Genomic DNA, 23,587 nt, shown 5'->3' on the forward strand with positions numbered 1-23,587 from the left:
TCCAAGGTCAATAGCTTTCTTCTCCCCACTATCGCTTCCGACCACGTGATTGGCTTGGTTGTTACGTAAAGCTTTTTCTTCACTTGTTAGGCTTTAGATCGTATCGCAACTACCAATCTTATAACTATATTTAGAAACAAAATAATAATGGTATCTTACGAGAGACATATTGAAGATCGAAGATTACGGTGTTAGACGGTTTTCTTTGATATCAGGTCGATGGAAAATAAATGGCCGCTTTCTATAACAAAAATTTATTTGGTTTTTCATATTATGGTCAAAATTAAATGTAGCAGAATTGAAAACGATTAATAATGAGTATTGTTTCGATGCAAATGATAACTGAAATTAATTTACATAAAAAAAGCAGAGTCCATTAGTTTCAGTTTTACAAGCTTTAGGCCACAGATTAAAACAGCAGAAGGTGACTGCGTACGTGCAAGAAAACTTTGTTTCAAATTCTTAATAAAACATACGCATATCGTACCACATGAACGAGCTGTGCCAAACATTACGTGCCAATACTAAAGCAATTTATGAAATATCACATACACATACACAATTGAATATTACAGCACGATAACGTTGCACTTTCGTGTAATTGATTTTGTTGCCAAATATTTTTTGAAAAAGACAATTAATTACCGTCGCACCTTCAATACTTATTTAATAATTACCCATCGCCAAAAACAATTCTTTGGCGTTGATATTTAAAGATGGTGATTATCGCTGTATAATTTATATCAGTGGTTATCAATGATACATATAGGTAAATGAGAGCAATTGCCAGCGCGTATCCAAAACGTGACACGAGTGACGAAACAAGTGAATTCGCAAGTGAAAGCATTCTAAAAGATTAATTCTGAATAATAAATGTTTAATGAATATCATGTTGGCCTTAAGCGATCAGTCGTGATTTACGAAATGCATTATAGTGTTTTACAAGTAACAACATCGAACAGCCATTTATTTCCCAACGCCGCGATAATTTCTCCCAACAATGAGAGTACGAATATGTTGACCCACTACTTTAAAGAAAATCAGGATACATAATACGGCCGTAATAGAAGTACCCGTTTATGATGTCATTCATGGTTGGAGAGATGATCTTAAGTGACCAATTGACTTTGATCCGACTATAGAATTCGCGTATGTAATAACAGTAGCTACGGTAAGAGAAATTCGTAGTTAACTCCAAGCAACGTCATTTTTTAAATTAACATCAGTTTCTCAATCCCATTTCCCATTTCATCGATACAAGTGACACGAATAATCTTCTGATTCTGAGAATCGATGCCGGTAGGGACGTCTGCAGGAAATTTCGAAGAAAAAAGAGGAGTCCATGGTTCGAAGAAAGGTGTAGGAAGAATTGATCGTTGAATCAGAATTATGGCACAACGTTGGGATTATTACTCGAGCTGCATACATAATCTGCCAGCGGGTTCTCGCTAAGAAAATCGCTGTATAAGGAAATCGTTGCTGATACATCTGCGTCGGTGTTACTGCTGTTAACAAGCACAGCCTGAAGTTCAGGGTCAATCGCCGGCCGACCGGCTGCATTACGTTCACGCTTACGCTTACGTTCGTCTTTCTTCTTCTATTTGGGCCTTGAAGACCTGCCGGGCGGGGTCTCATGCCGGTCGAGCCTAGTGGGAGCAAGGCCCTGTATCGATAAATGTAGAAACCTCGGCCTGTTTGTTCCGCTAGTGGGGACAACGGGGCCTGACTTCACCGGCTTTACCGACGGAGGCGTCTCCTCCTCTTTGATGGTGCTGCGCCCTCTTTGCGTAACGATACTCGACGCGAAATGTGTCGCTGGATAAGTAGAAATCCCTGTTATTTCATTGGTCGATAAACGAGTTGTCCTTCTATTGGGATGTTTAAATATTTGAAATTTTAGGTTACAGCTAACTTTTAATAATGAATTTTAATGTACCCTATTGTGGTGCGTCACTTTTCTATGATGATTAATTCGTGTAACAGTCATTGCATACGTTCTACAATTTAGATCTTTGGTTTTATGTTAAAATTGTACATTAGTAATATCTCTTGACGAGAAAATACAGCTTCTATATTAATTATGACACGAAAAAAACTAAACTATGTATCCTATAGGCACTTTAAAATACAAGTTTCATTAAAACGATAGTACAAAACAATAAAACAATTTTTTTTAAATTTGATATAATTTTAATAGCTACTATATGTATTCATAATGTGACGATGTTGAGAAATATGTATACTTAACAAGTGCCTCACTTCAACAGTCTTTAAATACTCAAAATAAAGCTATCAGTAAAAAGTAATAATAACATGATTCTACATAAAAAAAGTAAAATTAAATTTTAATTCACTTCTTTCCCTCAAACTATTTCCTCCGTAATATCTCCGACACAGATATCCAAACCTAGATAATTCGAATACCTACATCCCTTCGTAACAGAAAGCAATAAATCAACATTTCCCGATCAACGCGTCTCATCGCGAACACTGGTTTAAAGCAAGCTAATCCGGCGAGGCCTGGCATTTGCGTTAGAAAAAGGAGGATAAAGATACAATGGGAACTAGTGCAGCGAGTTCGCGAGGTCGGGATAAGATAAGATAAGAGGAGAAAGTTAGCGGAATTCGTAAATTTGGTTACGCGAGCCGCATCGCGGACGACGCTCGCTCGCTTATCGCCTCTGCGCGGCGTGCACTCGCGTCGCGTCGCGATTTCATGTACATGCACTTTCGGTTCGCCGCGCGGTTCTCCATTCGCACAGACCTCGGTGCAACGATGCGCAGTACCATGTACACGCGGGCATTATAATCTTCTATCCGGATGGCGGACGTTACGATCTACCATTGAATCGAACAATGGCGAAACTGGGTTACGCAAATGTCGAGGCTGGAAATTAAAGCGCGAGACACCGGGGCGAGGGCGAGGGAGGGCACGGCACCGGGGCCGGAGCGGTGAAAAAGATCGAGCACTCGTATGAAAAACCGAGGCCTCGATTGGAGGAGACACCCGCCCGTGCTGGGAACCATTACTTTCCGCGGTTGAACAAGACCCTCTCGACACGTCCGCCTGCCACGCGTCTCGCATCATCAAATTTATGACGTCCCGATTCTCCTCATCAGCCACAATCGTATACATTGCGCCCGCCGTGCGATGCACCTTTGTCACCAGCGGAAAATCATTTTATACATATATGTAAGCAGAAAATAGAGAATATTCTTTAACGCTAAACGTGCCGGCAGTTTATATGTACCTATCCCTACCGTAACCGGTTAAACAATTGGTTACAAAATAAAAGTGAACAAGTTAGACGATAAAAGTTTCTTTGTGAAAACACAAACGAAAGGAACGACAGAAGCTGACAAATTTATTAATCAGATAGTAAGAGAATTGATATAAACTTCAATGGACGAAGGAAAATGCAGAATTTTTAATCAAATTTTAGTACCAGTCATTTGACCGGTCGCGGTACATTTAGTGTTGACACGTTCTGTGCCATCGGAACTTTTGGATATATTTTGCTTATAAAGTGCACTGATTTTTTGAATGAAATATTAAGTAACGTTTAAGATTTCGGTGACTTTTGTATATTTTGATATTATTTCTTTACGTTTTCGCTGTTTCCTGGCGTGTACCGCTGTTCTTTGACGCGCATCTCACGAAAAATGTTTCCTTCCAAAAATTGCGCGTGTATCACGGAACGTGCGTTTAGTGTTAAGAATTTTCGAGACATTTGAATTTGGATTTACGTGAGTTCATTTCTCACGAAGACATCATTCACGAAAGTGTTTAAACTACGGTTTTTCTTCGTAATTCGCGTTTAATTCTGCAGAACTCCATATATTTGTGACACGCTTGATTATTTGTTCTTCACTGGCGTACCGTATAAAGTTTATGTATTTCGTTACCCAAGAGCAAAGCATGTGGCGCAACGTTTAAATAACTCATTGGACTTTCTTCTGTGTGCCTTTAATATTCTGTTAAGGAACTCGGTTTTATCGAGTAGAAATGATGTTGACACGATTCGATTCGAATGATTTCTACGACAAACGATAGAAACGAACGTGTTAAGGGGGCCTGGATGAGAAAGATAACATATTTGCGTGTCTTCCGTCCAGTCGCTGTACGATTTACCGATAAGCGCATTCGAACGTAATGTATGCGACTGGGCCGCGTTATCGTTGCACGATTTACTTTCGTTGCGATAATTAAACCCCGAGGGAAGCAAGTAATTAATACCAGCTGAGAGCTATTTACGAGAAAGTGTAACGCTATGTGGTAAGTTAGCGGTTTAGCGGGGTTTGAGTTGTCAAATCTCCGTGCTTTCGCGGCGTGAACGATTAATACACGGAATTCCTTGTCACCTGATCTGCACGATTCACGAAAATAATGGAGCTGTTTGGTATTTATCGTGCGGGGAACAGATCGTGACGGTGCGGATTAAGGCGAGGCGGCTCAAACCCTTCAAACCAGCCAGAGAGGATTGAGCAACGCGGAGAGAACTCGTTACGAGGCCTGTAATGGGGTCCGGGCGTTTCCGCTCCATTTTTTGTGGGCCCAATTACGTTTCGCCAGTCTCAATAGGCCACGTTTCGCGGTCTCATCGGGCCTCTCGTGTATACGTATGCCGGCGAGCCTCGAAAACCATTCGCTCGGAACATCGTGAAACTTACGAAGAGGTGCAACGCTATCACAAAGTACCATAACAGAGAATAAGAGGAAGAAAGGAAGATCGTATTGATACAATCGGCGCTACCTGACGAACATACGAAATGCACTTATTTAACCTCTCGCTTTATGAATCGTTTCGTGAAAGTTACCGTATTGTTCATAATTTTGCAATGGGGAAACAAATTAAATGTCCATTGTACGAGTACGTTTGTTGTAGATCCTAAACGTTCATGAGGACAGAATGAATGATAATATTAATATTTATTCATTTTAATCTTTATCTTCATCGCGAAATTAATCCGCTTATAAAGGGAGCAGTATTATGATTGCAGTAACAAAACACAGTTGAAAGATATCTTGCAAAACTCTTCTTATGCCAATTTGAAATCTCATCTAAACTATTAGCCATTGCATACTTCTTATTAACACTAGATTTACGAAACGCATCAATTTGACGCATATTAAATTTTACATTACTTAGTAAACACTTATGTCGATTTGATCGATGCGATAACTCAAATGTGAATTTTAATTGTCTAATCTTCAAGCCTCCAATTTTCAAATTCTAAATGAACGAATATTAGAGTTTCTAAGACCAATAACACAAACTATACAATAAATGTCTGTAATCCTAGTGTTAAATGGACAATCGCTTGAAAAATTCAATGAACGTGTCTCGAAACAGGTTTCCGCCGAGGCGACAGTGTTTAATTTCAAGAGGTAAATGAAATTTATCCTCTAAGGCTGCAGCAATCGACTTCCTCGTCCCGACGATTCCCTCGCTTGACAATGCGCTCGAAATCGAGCGTCATTTTCCCCGGTTGGAAATAGCTTCGTGGCTCGTTAATTCTTCATCAGGCGGACGGAGCAGCGTGTTTCATATTTTCGAAACGAAAACGCGTAACTCGAGCTGAGGGCAGGGTTATGACACCCCGTGAAACCTGTGACTCACACCTTTCCCCGATTTCGAATCGCTATTTTCCAGCCGGTCTCTCACGCTCTCCCACTTACGCATCGCTCTGTCGACTGTGACGTGCTCTCTCCATTCCTCTTTCTCTCTCCCCTGCACACGCTCGCGCTCTCTCTTTCTCCTTTTCTCCCGGTCTTTCTCGGTTCCCCGGTTTTCAGCGGTTCTTACGAAAATCTCGCGAGAGCGGGAATTACGAAAAGCAATAACAACGCGGGAAATGAAACGAAAACCGGGGAAAGAGCTGCCCGTTTAACCTTTCGAGCACCAGAGAGCGATGTATGAATGGCTCACTTGCCAAATCGATTAACTTCATACAACAGAAAGTGCAGAAGTGATGCAATAGCTATACAACGATTATCAAAATTTCCTTTAAATAGAAGATTAAATAATCATTATAAAACGTATTTTACTTCATTGTTAGAGGTACAGCTTTAATCTAAAGAATTGTGAAATGTAGAAAATAGTATAACTCCAAAATAATTTTTATTATTACTGTAAGTTCTGCAGAGGCAATAGAATTTTTGTAATTTGGTGGTATCATACCCAGTAAAAAGGAAATTTATTTCGAATATGAAAAGTTAAGAGCCAATGAAACTTCTTAACGATAAAATCTTGAAAAATTCAAAAAGTGAAGTTAATTGATTTGGCAAGTGAGCTATTCATACATCACTCTTCCAAACATTTATGGAAAGTGCAAACAACGATACATCATGATCATTTCTCTTTTACAATTCAATTCTTTCTTGTAAAATTTTTCGAACTTATCTTTGCTTTTCATAGTAACAAAGGATGTCCAATCTGTAACTGATATTGAGTCGAAATTAATGAACACATTGTGTACCGACTAATTTTCAGAAAACTGAATTGTACGGATGACGATTTCCAGTGTGATCAACTTATATCACTATATATATAGGAAATCTCAGATATCATATTATTATGTAATATGTTTTACATAGATAATCAATTCGAATCAACTTGAATAGTTTTTTAAGTACTGTGGTAATTAGCAAAGTTGCATAGCTAAGTGTCTTTACATAAAAACGAAATTTCTCATTACCAGTGCGCAATGTGTTAACTTCAGCTCCAAATTAACGGAAACAAATTTCTTTTCTACAAACATAGTTTTCGTTTAACTCCTTATCCCATGATTTCTTTCCCTCGCTATTCATAAGTTACAGAAAAAAGGAGGAAACTCCATTCTCATTTCACATCTGCATTCAAATCACAATAATCGACAATAGAAACATAACCTTCAATTCGAATCAAACCGAAAAGAATGAAACGACCCCTGTACCTAAACTCTGAAATCTCTACGAACCTAACACGATATCGCGAGCCGAAGAGTTAACCCCTTGCCTTATGATTTATTTTTCAACTGTGATCGACACAACAACTTTGTCAGTGATAATTGATTGAAAAAAGAGAAATATCCTATGAATATTCTATGTCTATGTTCATCCTGCAACATAATAATTGATAACAGAAGAATAATATTTCATTTAAACTCAAAGAAATTCCGTAATATTTATGTTCCTTGAATTCTATTTCACTCTTTGCACTCGATTGATTTTCAATGTTGTTAAGTGTAAACATGCATTTATTTTTAAGAAAACGAATTAAAGAAATTTACAGCGGTAAAATTCAACGTTTTATATTTATTTCATTTATTATTATTATAACAACGTTTAATGAGTATAATCTTTTAAAGTGTGGTATACTTTAAAACAATTTCCAACCTTCTATAACAAATTTTTACTATCTTCAGCATGATACGCGAGTGCAAAGAGTTAAAATGTTCACCACGAGTCTCACACGTTATTCTAAAACAAAGAGGGTTAAAGTCGCTCGGCATTCCTCGCAAGCGTATGAAAATTTCCACTCTCGCTGAAAGGGTTAACCGGCGTGAGCCGCGTCCGCGGGAAAGCAGAAGCACGCGTCACGTAAATTTCCCGGAACCCGATCATATTATTTCGGGCGTCGTCGAGAGTCATTCGGTTTCCGCGATTCTGGAATGCCTCGGTAATGAGCGAGAACAATAAACGGCGACGACACGTCCCCGGACCGCGGGCCCGATAACTGCGCGGCGACGCGGCGCGGCGGGCACCGCGGAACCTGTTATTATCCTATCCACTTGTCCGTAGCGGCAATTAAGCCAGGAATCGGTTCGCACGGCGACATCGGACGCGCGCGCGAAAAATAACGGCGGTCAGGATAGCGAGGAGGACTCGTTACGACCGTAGGGGAACGACGAAGTTCCCTCGGCCGATCAGCGGTCGTCGAGTCACCGGATACATTTCGTTCAAGGCCAGAAAGTAAAAAGCCTTTTCAGCTGCACTTACGTACCAACCTAGCTGATTCTAACTGGTACGTGTTCGCACACACTCGCGCCAGGTATACGGCGACGCGTGTACACGACACACGTCGTATGGCCTTGTATGTATATGCGCGAAGGCGTTTCTGTCTCTCCGTCCGTCTATCTCTCTTTTCCTCCCCTCTTCCCCTCCGCGTCACTCATACACAGACACATTCTCTCTTTTTCTCTCTTTTTCTCCTTCCCCTCTCTCTTTCTCTCTCTCGGTCTCTCTCCGCTCTCTCCTCGTCTCTCTTCGTATCTCTCGTTTCTCGAGGCGAGTCCGTGAAGCGGCTAGTTACATGATCCATTCATTATATAAGAACAATCGCCTCCTCTAATAGATGCTCCATCATTGTGGATCTGAAGGGCATGCTCGTTACGCGCGTGCGCCGAACCATCCGGTGTGCGTTTCCTGGACCACAGACGGTCGGATTTGGGAAATTCGTCCTGTGATGGAGAAACGGTCCCAAGGTCAACGGGAATTGAACTTTCCTTTCGCTTTTTCGGGTAATAATAAACCTTGCGATGTCTTCGATGTTGAGTTGCTTTTCGATGCGTTGACCGGTAAACCAGTACGCACGCGAGTTTTTTAAGATCGAAAGAATATATTAGAAAGTCGAAATTGTGAAATGTAGTTCGGTTGACACGCTGCCATGAAAATGAATTTTCAAGTCGGGGCATTACGTCGCCTATGCAATATTAGCGGTGACAGTTGAATTGCTAAACAGACGAATAGAATGCAAGATTGCAATAGAAAAAAATAAACGTAACGCACTGCTGCAAGGTGAAAGATAAGTGCAATGTAAAAATAGCGTAGGCGTTTTACATGGAAACACACCCGAAATCGAGAATACTTTCACTGTCAAAGACTCTGTCACCGTTTCTTACCCAGACCGTGGCACGTTTAGGAACCGTGAAAGTGTTCCGCGTTGAATACGTCTTTTCCCCAGCTGATTAGCTTTTTTAAGGATTTCGCGCGATAAACATGATGTCAGACGTAATATTGAACGTCTGACACTTTTATTCGGTTGCATAACCAGAAGGACAACCGAGCTCGGCGCACCGAAGCCGCAGGATCGCACGGAAACGCGGAAACGCGGTGAGGGAGCGATACCGCGCGAACACGCCGAGGAAAAAGAATAGCATTTCAGCGTGGACTTTGGCAACGTGGCTCTGGTGATCCTCGACGCTCGTCCTTTCTCCCCAACGTCGTGGGGGGAATATGTTTATTTACCTGCACGTTGCTCGCACAGCTTCGGTTTTCACGTGTGCGCATAAATAGTCACGTATGTATCAGGCTCTGTCGAGCGAGCCGCGCGTCTCCGCGTTTCTCGTAGGAAAAAACAAGTGAGTGCTTCCTACATGTACGCACCTGATGCATAATCTAAAGAAGAGACTTGTCCTGCGCCCGATCAACATTATCGATGCCTCTGAGAATTCCTTCAGGCTCGTCGGATCAATTCTGTCAGCGACAAACGCTTCCGATTAGTTCAGCGTGTGCAGAAAAAATAATGCAAAAATAACGAGGGTTGAATTGAAAGTCACCTTGGTGGTACCTAACTAGGAATTTGTCTAAAGATTTTCATACGTTTTGCTAACCGCATAACCTCTGGGTTATATTCTTAGATTCAATGCGAAGGTTTCATTTCACGTTTATCTTCTTTTTTATCGATGGATAAAAAGTGTGAAATTACCGAGGTCCAGGCAACAAACATGAAAAATGATGAAATAGATCCAGGAGAGATTTAATCTCACGTCAGCCTATTAATGAAGCATAATGATGATTTTATTGTACATACAATATTTTCCTACTTATAATATAAATAAAATTTGAATGCTTTGTTAGCGTTGATTCTTCTATTTTCAAACTTACATTAAATTAAAGTACTCAACCCTAACACATTAGTATTATAGCACCTTAATTGTAAAGATAGGTAAATTTTGCATTTTACTCGTTACTAGCTTCCAATCAACAAGCGCACTTCCGCAGGAACATTCCCCAGAACATACCGACACCGTGTAATAGACGCTACAAAAAATATGGCCGTCAAAGCAGCGATATGAATCTTTCATAAATCACTGGTGCTGGAAACAAGTAGACGCTAGAATATAATTGAAAGAGTTCTAAGAGGAGAGGCTGAAATTCATTTGGAAACACGAGGCGAGAAAACAGTATCGCGCGTGTATTAGAACGCAACGAGATTTCGATCCGTTCAATGTCAAAGCATCTTCTGTTGAACCTTTTGATTACGCATCGGCAGATGCACCGCGGTTCTCCGATGGCTCGACTCGCGGGTTAGTCATCGGCTGGCGGAGATCCGATCGCGCATGCAGCTGTTTGAGGACTATTAAACGGATGACCTTTCACTACCTAGAAGATCTACATACACCTACGTGCAGGGGTATACGCGGCCGCGAGATACTCGCGTGCATTCATGTTACACAATCACGATCGTTCTTCTCGCTCTGCACCTTCCCTTCTTTTCCACTATTTCACCGCGTCCCTCTCTCTTTCTCTCTTTCTCACTCCCTCCACGAGCGGACACGCGCTCGCGCGCGCTAGTCGTTCCAGCGTTTTGGTTTCGAAGGGCAAACTCACCGACTCCGCTTGCACGCTTTAAACGACACTTGACAATTTTATAGCTGTTTTTACTCATTCTCCCTGTAGCCGGCATTTAAATTCTCGTAATACAACCCGGTGAACATAAAATTCCGTGAAATACGACGAGGAAGCGAACATACATCGCAGTTCAAAAATATTTGATCAGTCACGATACCCGCGGTTTAGAAGAAAAAGGGGAAACAAATGGCAACGAAATCTTTGAGTATATACGTAGCTGGCTGCGGAAGTTTTGGGAATCTTTCAACAGGGAAGTTTATTATTTTCGTGGAGCTTCACATTGTTTAGGTTAGAAAGTACTGATACAGTGGAAAATGTATTAATTTTGAAAGAAAGTATTTTGGAAAACAATCAAACAGTTCGTTCAAACTTATTTATAACTTTTCTCATACTTTCTCGATATTTTTCAAGCAACCCACATAAAAACTTGAACGTCTGTGTATTTTGTTCGCTGGAAGAGCGAAATTATTCATGAAACTATAACGACTGAATATTTTAATAACATTCTTCTCATAACAAAGACAGGCTTTCTTAACAATTCATTTTCCTATAACAATTTTACAATAGTTTCACTAGGTAGAATTGTATAGAGCTAGACTTCTGATTAGATTTTCTTATAGAAGATTCGTGAGTGAATCTTATACAGCCGTTTTCCCGAAATTTTCCTCGCGACGACGCAACAGGTGAATATTAATCCGTCCACAGCGTCGCAATCTGTACAGATAGTTCCGAACGGCGGAATGGAATTTTACAAGAACCCATTGAAATGCATAAATACACGTGTATTTTTTCTTCTTGAAATGAGCCGCGAGCGTACCGCTTCTTTTATTTGGTCGTGCGTACTCTCGCTACCTTGCGATCGCCTTGCAGGTATATTTTAATAAAGCCAAGATCGCTGCTTTTGGCTTGGCCTTGCTGCCTCGTATAAATGAGTCAGACGGAAACGAGAAACGTCAAGTGATGACCAACGTTTTGCGAGAACCAGGCTTCTCTCATTTTCTATGCAACCGCATAGTTCAGAGCGGTTAGCATTCTTGAAATAGATCCATCGATCGGCGAACTTCCCCAACATTTTGTCAATATTTTTTCTGTTGTTCGACTCTACTTCAGAGACAAGGTATCTCGAACAAAAAGGAGAAATAAAGGAGCGTGAATCCCTGCGCCGACCGTTATTCAATGCCGTCCATTACTAGAATTCTAATTACGTAACTCTGATCCCATGAATTCTCTCCTGATTCGATCGCTCGCGGTTCCGTGTTTTTCGTTTGACGTCAATGGAGAGAAACAAATGGTGTATTCTCGCACAACAGTGTCGCGTACCATTGCGCCTCCTCCCCCTCTGTGTGTGTGTGTGTGTGTGTTTGCGCGCGCGCTAGCATGCATTTGTTCGTTGGTGTACACGTATTAACCGGCACTCTTTAAACTCAACGAGACTTTCATCGGCGCACAGCCGGCCGCCCGATACAATTGTAACGCACTGCAGCCTTGAATAATTATTCCCGATGTCTCGTTACGATTGTCAATCGGAAACGAACGGCGTCGATCCCCGTCGGCGTTACCGTTTTAACAAACGAAACGAAAATTGCTGGAGCCGCTCGAAACTGACGGACCGCCGATCCAAACCAGTGCCCGGTTATTCATTTGTTTATTCACGCTTGGTCAGTCGTGACGGGACTGTAGCCGGAGTTAACGATGACTTCCGACACGTTACGTCGACTTTTCGAAATGTTATGCAACCCCGCGTTCCGGCTGATCGTGCGCTACCTGTGAATCCCCGCTGACGGCGCCACTGTCGCGCTTATGGGACTCCATTCAATTGCAGAATTCCTAACTTGTCTTATCGTCGATTTGCCGTTCCGTATGCTCCAATTTGGAATACTCTATCTCTGTATGCTTGAATGAAATTCATTAGCGTTATTCAATTCCAATTTCAAAATTATTTAAAAATAATTCAGCTACATTCAAATTAACCCATTCGAGACCGATTGCACACCGTGTGTGCAATTGATTTCCGAGGCTATAAGACTGGTTGCACAGCGTGTGTGCAATAATAATAATGAGCATTTATCAGTTATTCTGAGTAAAGTAGTCATCGAGATAAGACTTTTTTTGAATTAATAGTATCTGTAAAGTATAGGAAAACAAAATAAACATACTCACCAATAATGAGAAAACTGAGTTTTTATGACTATCGTCTAGAGATTTTAAAAAACTTAATTGGAAAACCCCGTGACAGAATTTCGCTCCTGGGGACCGTGTTCGAAAAAAATCGCCGTTTCGAATGGGTTAAAGAATTTGTCACCATATGATACTAGTAATTGTTCTTCTTATAGGAAAATTCGAAAAGTTAATTGAGAAAAAAATTATGAAACAGTAAATACTTTTAAATTAATATTTAACACTAAAACTACCAGGCGGGTGAAAACGACCCATTCCTGATTTCTTCATTTTGTAATTATTAAAAAAATAACAAATAACACGTGTATTGATGCATTTCTATGGGTTCTTGTAAATTTCTCTGAGAAATTATTACAGAAATTGATTTAGCAATACACAAACTGAATTATAAATCAATTAAATTCTCGATAGATGCACTCTTGAAGTTTCTATAGAGGAATTTCAAAAAGTCAGTTTAAGTGCTCGGTAGTTTTAGCGATAAATTTATTAAATTCACTGAAGCTTGGAAAATACTTTTTTGTCCAATATGGTATTTTAGATGTCGTACAGTAATTATGTATGTTAATGTGTTGATATATAATTATTTTAATTTTGGATTCTAGATTATTTGAAACGTGATTTTTGGAATCAAACTACGCTACTGCGTAGTAATTTATCATTTTGCGCAGATTCATATTTTTCGGATTTATTTGATCTTCCTGTACAAGTGACTATAAAGATTATCAAATTTATACTATTTATGACAGCCCTCAAGATAAATGATTAAAATTTCCTTTTGTTATTATATGAAAAGATTGTTTCATAAATGATGTCGACATATTTCCTAACAAACTTTGAGCATAAAAGAAATTTGAAACAAAAACTCTTTTAAATATTTTTATTTATCCTAGTCGATATTCGTACCACGTTAAATAGTGTGTTAACATAGGTCTTTAAAGAATAGATACCAAACACTCACCGTGAATAATTGAGTCAAATTAGTTACATTCCCGCGGTTCGAAACGAAAATAGCTATGTATAGTTTGCAAATGAGGTCAAACAAGTGAAATATTTAAAACAATGTTTTGTTGTTATTTTTAGTATCGAATTAATCCTCATCAGCTTCCTCGTATTAACGAGCGTATAGTTAATTGCTACACTATTTAAATATATTATTTACAGGTTACAAGTCTCGAGTGTTCTTGCAGGAAAAACAACATGCATTCATTGTTAAAGGTTTTTAAATCACATTTAGATAAAATTAAGTATTTCCATTTTTAAGACCTTGATGCAATAGGAGTATCGAGGAAATATGAAAATATTAAAGGTGGTTCATACAGCAGCAGTCACAAAATCTCGCACCGCAATGATAAAATCGTTTAAAATCGAATTTGCCACATGTATAACGTAAATTTTGTTCGTTATTTGTAATATGAAATTAAATGGTAATTTTCGATAACTTGTTTTTCAATGACAATTGAAAATTAAAGATTTTTTAGGAAACAAATATTTCGTATAGCCGTATTCTGATCAGATCTATTTTAGTATTTTGGTATGAACCTCAGACTTTGAAAATGTACTAAAGTATTTCTTAAACATTTGTTAACCCTCTAAATTAATCCTTAAAGGCAGGTTTCATAGGATTTCAAGGGTACCATGTATTTTTTGACCCACTCTCATCGTCACTTCTTACTTTTTCTACACACCATTCAACATGCATCTGTCAATCTTCTTACTAAAATCGAATAAAATCAACTAAAAGCTAAAGTTAACACTAGAACTACCGAGTCAAAATAACTGGTTCCGATTTTCTTATTTCGCAATTATTGATACCTTAAAAGCATTGAATATTCGAAATGGTTTTTAAAATAGTTTCACTTGAATTCTGTAACGAATGTCTAAAGAAACTGAAAATATATTGTTACAATTTTCATACGAATTACATATCAATCAAATTAAATGCTCGGTAGTTCTAATGTTAAGCAGAAAAAGGGGAAAAGTTAAATGAGGTATTTAAAAATCTAGGTCAAAACAACCCAGGTGCAGTCCAAAGTCAACATACACATAAAATTTCAAATTCTTCAATCCTCCCACCTTTTTCTCTTCTAGTCACAAAACATCCAAGAGACAGTTTCCCAAATGAGAATATATTTCTACGTGATTATCGAAATCAATAAAAAAAATGAAAAATGGAAAATGAAAATGAGAGATTCTATCATAACACAAGAATTATCCTCAACAACGCGATCTAGTGTCTACTAGAGCGGCATGTGCAATGCTATACGATACTTTTATGCGCGTCCACACCGTGGACTGGACACTTACGTAATCGCAATGATCTCACATTGTGGGTGGGGACTCGCCGTTATGCGTGTGCCTCTGCGACGGTGTTGGTCAACACCTGAGGGAGTGTGTGCGCGCATGTTCGTGTGTTTCGTTGCGCAGCTGTGGAACAGAAGCGTACACCGTGTCCGAAAAGTCAGCGGCGTCGAGAGGCGCGCATTGTTTCTCCAAGGAAAGCGAGCTGGCCGGCTTTCCAGCTCCGAAAAAAGATACCCTCGAAAATGGCAGATAGACCGCGCAGACACCGCCTATCTCGCGCTGGATCGTTCTTCCTCCCGATACCCGTGCAATAGCGCGGTATTAAGAAACTCGAACAACGCGAAATTGTTTTCGAAATACGACACGGCCATTCAACCCTTTGAACGCCAATGGATATTTTCATACGTTTGTGAAAAATGGATAATTTTTAACAATTGGCATGATTCTAAAAAATATTTATATTTTGGTTAATTTTTTCACCTTTTGAACGCTAGTGGAAATTTTAGTTAATTTTGGAGTTGGAGTTAATTAAATTTGTACAGAGTAGTAATTATCAACATGTTAGACATCTTTTGTTACCAAGGAAATCAGAAATAGCTTTGAAAGATTATATAGAAAGGAATAAAGTATAAAAGGATATTTTTTTTGGCAAGGAAACTTTATTACTAAGGTAATCAGAAATAAATTTAGAAGATTTTACAAAAAGAAATTAGATGTAAAAGGAAGATTTTCTAATTAACAAAACTTTGTTAAGAAAATCAAAAATAAATTTAAACTTTGCAAAAAGAAAATATTCACGCAAACTGATCTATCGTTATTGGAACTTTTCACGAATGTACGGTGAAGCGATATTTTGCTTTTTACCACTCAAGGGGTCAAAATGTTCAGTAAAGCCTCTACCTGGAGCTTGCCCCGAGTCGAAGGAGATCAGCTCGGTGTTTTTGCCTTCCCCGCTTTATCTAACGCCCGCTAACCTGTGATTTCGTACCGGTTCTCCGTTGGAAACTGCTACCGGTTCGTCGCGACAACAATCCATTAGCGTGTTTTCGTTGATCCCTTGCGACCTGAATGGAACGCCAAACGAGGAATAATCGGCGAGTTTGCTGGACGCTTTCGGCTAGGGCGAGCCCAGAGACGAAATTCGGTATCTGGGTCGGTCGTTCCGCGACGCGACGTATCAAGCTTTGGGGATGATTAGCGTGTCACGAGAGGGAGACGATTACGAGATCGTTTGACAGTAACAATGGCGAAAGAGAAATTACCGTGTCGGTCGAGTATGCCGGTACGCGAGGGACATGAAAGCGAGTGTGTGGGTGTGTGCGTGTGTGTTCCTTGCTTCAGGAAGCTCGGTGAAACTGTTTTAACGAATTTTGGTACACGACTACTGTTCTGTGATTTTCAAATGAAAATGATGATTGAGGTAAAGGCACCAGTAATTCACCATTTTGATATCAATGGTCGACTATTTTTTAGGAAAACAAAAAAGCAAGATTTTTAAAAGTTATAATCTCTCGATAAAGGCGCGGTAGATATGCTGCAGCACCTACTTTTACTTAAATTAAATTGTTTATCGTAAAAACTAACAACTTCTTTCATTGATGTTGATTGCATGCCTCCAATTTCCAACATGGAATTAACTTCTTTTCATTCGTATTTATCCTTTTACTTGGAATTTCTCGAAATCGTTGTAAATAAACGATATTAGAATAATCAGTTTTAATGTGTTTGGTTATATTATAAGTGGTCAACTGCTAATTAATATATGGTCAATTACTAGTTTCCTCATTTTAAAGGATAGTCGATCTCTGGCGTAAGTATTGAATTTTCAAAAATGTCTAGAAAATTTGGATGATATAACTATTTCGAAAAAGTTCGCTTCGTTAGATAATATAAGAAATTCAAACAGTATTTTCACGCATAGAGTCTCTCCATTTAATAAATGAGCAAGCGTTTACTATTATTCACACAGAAAATTTTTCTTAATTAGTCAACTACTGGTACTTTTACTTTACATAGGGGACTTTACGTATTTGTGATAAGTAGACTGCAGATCTTTAGGGAAATTCAAATTTGCAAGAATATAATTAGAAAAACGGAAGTACAATGAATAATGGTTTTTTGTAACAAATGTCATAAAATGCACAACACTTTGAATATTTTATATATTTTTTTGTGTCGTATGCATTTTGTACAATTTTGTACTTCCAAATTTCCCATAAATGCATAAAAGTCCGCAGTTTAGTGATAAGTATTGGTGCACAGAATATAAATAGAAAAATGTTCGTAAGAATTTAAGAATGTTATTATTTTATTTTAGATTTATTTGGAATTTCCACGGATGAAATTAATTTTTATTTCATTCCTGTCTCTTTTATATTATATTGGGAATGTTTTATTTTGTATAAAGAACTGTTGCCTAGTGACAATACACAAAGAGAAATTATGCTCATCAGAAACATTTGCAATAAGTAGAACTTCTTGTTTTTGACTTAACAGGTATGCGATAAAAAAATGAATTTTCAAATGACAAACTACCTTTTTGCTGTTCTTATCAGTACCCACGAAACATTTTTATTTAATCCTATACTTCTTGTATTATTACATTACGTTTTTTCTGTCATTTTTATTGTAAATATTGAATTTCTTTTTAATTATATGTATACTAAATATAAACAACGGTTAACAATTGTAAAGCATAAATGGTGCTTTCAATTAGTTTGGATTACATTGAAAAACGAATCTAAGCATGTTTGATTCGCAGTAGTGCCTTAATAAAATGGGACCACATAGTACGTTTAGCACATACAGAGTTAAATATAGATCGTAAAGACTGGCAGTTTCTTTAAATATTTATGGTTATATCCACCACGTCTCTTTTACTACTAAATTACATTGATTTATTAACATACTTATTTTCACAGAGTTTTTTACAGAGTTCGAATAGCACAAGTTCGAATGTCAGTTAAATTAGATCACAATATTATAGGTGATAGGTGGGTGAAACAAGAAGATGAAAGTTCTTTTAAAATGAATGTACAAAAAAAAGTATGTCATATGAGCCAGGTCGTATGTCAGGTTGATAAATAAGTTGAACACAAAGATTCAAATAATTAAAACCAAAGAAGTTTTCGGTAAGCTGTTTAAAAAGTAGTGCGCATTCAGTTAACTTAAATCACTAGATTATCTATGTTACTACATCATAACAGCCAGAAATAGCGTTACTTCTGTTGCTTCCGAGTCATATAAAAAGTTATTAAAAATTTTTTCTGGATTATTTATTTTGCGTTTCGTTACTTTAAGTTACTGTACAGCTTAAGGACATACAGCTTAATAACACTTAAATGATTATTGAAACGACAGTATTCTTTTTAGACTTATATTGTTATATTAAGAATTTTTTCAGGAAGATTTCATAAATTAAAATGGTAACATTTTGCTGTTACGATTATCTCTGAAGAGACGATGGGAACTGACCTTTCTGTATATAGCCATATAAATCTTCAGAATCGTAGTTAATTGATCAATTAACATAGATAAGATGTAGGTGAAAATATATGATGTACCTAATATTTTATAAAGTATAATTCTGCAGATCATTAGTGTAATACGTTAATGTAAATAGTAATTAAATTGAATTTCTAGAAACTTAAATCATACGAGAATAATAAGTATGTATACTTTGGCCGTATTAAGAAATATAATAAATATTAACGACGATATTTGCGAAATGGAAATTACCTGCCTATGTAAAATAAATTTCATTCCAAAAGGCTTTCCTAAATAAAAATTTTCTTCTATGCATAATTAAATTTATCTTTCATTTATGTTTGTTTTCATAAATAAAACGTTTTTAAGAAACTGTATTGAATTTTTATAAAAAATTGTATTTGCTGTTATTCAATAATGCCTCTTTTACTTTTAATTAACCATAAATCATTAATACTAAATAAACTCAATTTAATTTATTTAATTTGTATTATTTAAAATAATATTACAGTATAAAACAATATTATTTTTAAGTTTCTAATTAAATTTTATAGTATCTAATAATAAGTACCCTCCTAGGAGAAGTAACGTCATTCAAGTAACAAACTAGTTCTAACACCAAAATGAACCGACCGGCTATTTCAACGTGTCTAATAATAATGAAACACGTCTATTATTCTCCTTACAACCAGTATAGGAGTGCTATTATAACGAACGATAATAGTGGACGTTTAACTCTTTCAAAACAGGTTTCTTTTCCAACAAAGAATTCAATAATTACTTCTAATTCTATATTGGCGATATATAATACATTTGAATTAAAAAAAATACGACTATAATTACAAAAACAGGAAATACACTTCCCTGAATCCTTTAGAATAAGATTACGACCCAGCGAATGTTAACAGAAAACTAAATCAAAGCGGCGTATAAACAATCAAATTTTCTTATGAGAGTTCAACTCCAGTTTCAATTTGTCCGATACTCTCGACTTTCAAGTATATCGTTCCACGTGTTCAGAATTAATTAAGTATTAACCGTAATCGATGGAAAGTGTCTGAAACACGAGCGAAAGAATCGGATATCGATCGTGAGTAATAACGACGACAAACGGGCACTTCTCGTATAAAATAAAAGCACAACAATCGGTGAAGTCACGGCTTTTAATGAGGCGTGCTATACCCTTTCGACGCAACAGGCAAACGACAATTCAGTTGGCGATTGCACCAACAACTTATTATTGCAAAATGAATATGTGGTTATGTTAAAAGGTAGAGAGACTCTTCGACAGGCGCACGTGGAACGTTCCGAATGGCGACCGATAATCCTTATCGTCTCGTTTTTGCAATTTGCAACATCGTTCGTGCAGCAAAATAACAAACGTGTATTAATTTCTTTTAGACCTTCGTTTTCACGCCCGAGCAAAAATAGAAAAAAAACGAATGAAGGAGAGGAAGGAGCTCGGTAATAACGTTCTCAACGGTACGCTTTGCCCGATAATTTATTTTTCTACTCGTTGAACACATAGATTTTCCTGTCGTTGAGCAACGACAAACTCTGACCGTACGGTTGGTAAGGGTTACGTGCTCCGTATTACCGTTAATGTTTTCGGAAACTCTTTCTCTTCTGAAAATTGGGACACTTTCACTGTCGCATGAAAGACTCCGGCACTTCAACCGGCCATATTTCATTCAGGCTGCAAAGGAAGGTTACAATGACGACTGTCGGCAGGTCACTACTTTCAATTACACTAGTCTTCGTTTTGCATAGCTTTGTTACGGCACACGTAGCTGTCTCGTTGAGCGGAATACACATTCCGTATAGCTCAAGAGAAACGATCATCTCTCGACGTTTAACTTTGGCATCCAAACATCGGTGCCTTGTATCGGCAATGGATAAAATGCGTACAGTCGCGGATGAAAGTACTCGTACTGTGAGATGATGATGTAGGAAACAGTTGTAACTGCTGGATGAATACTTATAAATATATTATAGACAACATTTAGATTAATATTTAATACAATTATAAAGAGTGTAAATTATGTTTCGTAGGTTGAATAATTAGTTTACGATATTCGTAAGCCGTGTAAATTAATTTTTCGACTATGTTTGTTGGATCTATTAACGAACCTAATAAAGTATTAATACTTTTGTTTAAAATATTTAAGTGTCACGAAGTTTTGCTAAATTCCTTGGTATATTAGAAAAGTGAATTTGATTTATACAAATTTATTTATGTAGAATATTTTATAATACTCGTTAAAATAAAATTATTCATTTGTGGATTTTAATCAGATTTTTCTTACTGAATATTTTCCTGCATCACGATGTATATATATATATATATATATATATATAGCGAACACCAAAAACATTCGAACAGTGGGATTCCATATCACCTTTCTTACAATAAATTGCACATAATTTGTGAAACATTTGAAACAATATTCGCTATTTCAGGTTTGTAGTGTTACATAATATTTTTGTAGGAACTAAACACGTTATGTTTATAACTTCTACTCGAGATTAAGCATCGTATTATTCCAACAAACTACTATTTACGATGAAACATTTATTCGCTTAAGAGCCAGATTATTTGTTTTGAAATCGTCAGATACTCCCAACTTCCGAGCGACAGAGTACTACGCTTATGTTAGTAAGCAGAATGAATTTATGTGAACATTTCAAAGACAATGGCAACTTGCCACATTCGATCAAAGTTTGCACAGCACGCGTTTATATTTGAAACTTTCTTCCTTTCCTTCCTGTACTTTCCCTTTTTTCCTTGTCCTCTATTTCGTCGCGATAACTTTTCCCCCGTGCGACGCAGTAAAACTATTATTATTACGAAGACAGTTTTCTGAATGTCTCTCCAAGCATTAAATAATATCGTCGGTGGATTCAAGGCCAGCTCAACTAGCGAAACAATTCTTTTGTTACACATGGCATAAATTTTCTTTCCTATATTCCTTTTTTTCTACGGCGCACGTAGAGAGCAAGTAGGTAGCAAAAGAGTAGGCCAAGCGAGCGAGAAGCAGGCAAGTTCTGAAGGGGCCTCGAGTATACGCGATAGATGAAAGTGAAAGGGAAGGTAGAAAGGGTTGGCGGACGTATATACTCGTAGCCGCTGTTACTCGGCATGTACTCGGCCGCGGGGGCCCAGAGCGCAAGATTTACAATCGCCAGGAGCCAGAACGGGCCAGAAACCGAGGAAAATACCACGAGGCAGTCGCGAGTACCTGCACGAACTGGCGAATTACGATACCAACTATGATAACGCATTGTGTCGCTCAGTTATGAAATTCTTGACCCTTGAAAATTTGTCGAAAGTCCTGTCGCTTACTTGCGTTCACAGTTCTTGATTCCGTTTCATTGAAACAGAAATAATTTTACAGGTAATTTTGTCGTGGATAGGGCAAATTTAATGAGTATTAATGAAGGAATTGTTAAAACATTGTTTGCCGTTAATAACTAATGTATTTGTTAATCATAAAGAAAAATCTCAATTTTGTTTTGTTGAGAGAGAAATAATTTTATAAGCAATTTACTAAGAATAGAGTGAATTTAATGAATATTAATAAAGGAATTGTTAAACAATTGTTTGTTGTTGATAACTAATGTATTTGTTAATAATAAAGAGAAAATTAGGTAATAATTTAGTTGTTTTCTATGGAGGAGAACGGAAAACAGACAACTAGAAATTATTTAAAATTTTTGGTCAGCACAAAACTGAAAATATACTACATAATAAACGTAATGCAAATAATATTAACAATTGGAATAACATATGCTGTAGGATGTATTAGTATGAACAATTTCATTATTCAATAAAAATATTTTTGCACAATTAAGTTCAACGCATATTATGAATGAATTTCCATTTTCAATACATAAATATGAGTTTATAAAAAAAGTGTTTAAATATACAATTTAAGTGTTCACAATTCTTAACAGCATTATGTAATGGAGATTCTCCTTAAAATTGTAATTATTATTGAACTAATTAACAACTCGAATAACATTTCGTTGAAATATAGAATTAAGTATAGCATGACATAATGTATAACATCATTTTAATAGCATTTTATTAACAATTAATGCTAATATTTTTCTATAAAATATGAACAACATACACGACAACAGAAACACCAAACATAATAATAACAAAAAACCTCGATCGATCAATTAATTCTTCTATATTACTACCAATAATCTAAATAAATATTCTCACGATGAAATATACGACATAAGTCATAAAAACTTCATAAACAAAATTTATACTGCAAATTGAAAATTCTAGACATTAAAAAAGAAATGAAATCTAAAGCGATATCGAGAAAAAATTAATCAGAACGATTGTGAATTTTTCAATCTCAGACATTGTACCTATCTCATTTTATCCTTTCACTAGTTTTGTCATCATTTTCCTTCGATGAAAGTTGTTAGCAATGGAAACGAACGATAGCGTACGCGTCCTTAATTGATTCTTCAGTCGACCAGAAAGAGATTGTAATGTTTTTCCGGTGGTCGTGTGGGTGGAAATTCTTTCTGCACAACTCAAACAATCTTTGAGACAGTTTCTTAGCAAAGACTGCAAACTGCAAAATGGGAAATGATATCGCGACGATTCTATCGGCATGAATGATAGAACGATATTGCATCGCCTACGCCATGCAAATAGTATCTTTACTTTGAAATCGTTCCAGTCTATTTTGAATTCCTTTAAACATTCAAATAATCTACACTTATACTTTACATTCTTCGTTCATAAAGAGATTTTTTATAAAGAAACAAAGTATCTTTTAAAAACAGAATAACTTTGAATATGTTCACGTTCGACATTATTACAAAAAATGTTTTTCACGATGATATATTCAATACATCCTTGTGAGCCTGAACTTTTACTCATTTCTGCATTAATGAAGCCTTGGTAGATAAAATTAATTATATAACAGTTCATGCGGAAAAAGAGTTAATTTCAGATAATAAAAGCGTACAATCGTATAA

At 37.1% G+C, this 23,587-nt stretch overlaps 1 protein-coding gene across 6 annotated transcripts in view; it reads right to left on the bottom strand.

The window, feature by feature from the left end:
• Positions 1-23,587, bottom strand: part of ken (zinc finger and BTB domain-containing ken and barbie protein) — a 57,682-nt gene that overhangs the window by 15,981 nt on the left and 18,114 nt on the right. For 3 of the 6 annotated variants that reach the window (XM_076372854.1, XM_076372852.1, XM_031974800.2), the window contains one exon: positions 160-241. The exons of 1 other annotated variant lie outside the window; for it this stretch is intronic. In XM_076372854.1, coding sequence (XP_076228969.1) covers positions 160-168 — 9 coding nt within the window. In that variant the 5' untranslated portion in view covers positions 169-241. Of the gene's footprint in view, positions 1-159; positions 242-1,581; positions 1,643-15,097; positions 15,308-23,587 lie in introns of those variants that run through there. 2 more of the 6 variants (XM_076372853.1, XM_031974799.2) reach the window with 2 other exon arrangements.

The sequence above is a fragment of the Nomia melanderi genome, chromosome 12 (assembly GCF_051020985.1).
Source record: "Nomia melanderi isolate GNS246 chromosome 12, iyNomMela1, whole genome shotgun sequence".
Classification (NCBI taxonomy): Eukaryota; Metazoa; Arthropoda; class Insecta; order Hymenoptera; family Halictidae; genus Nomia; species Nomia melanderi.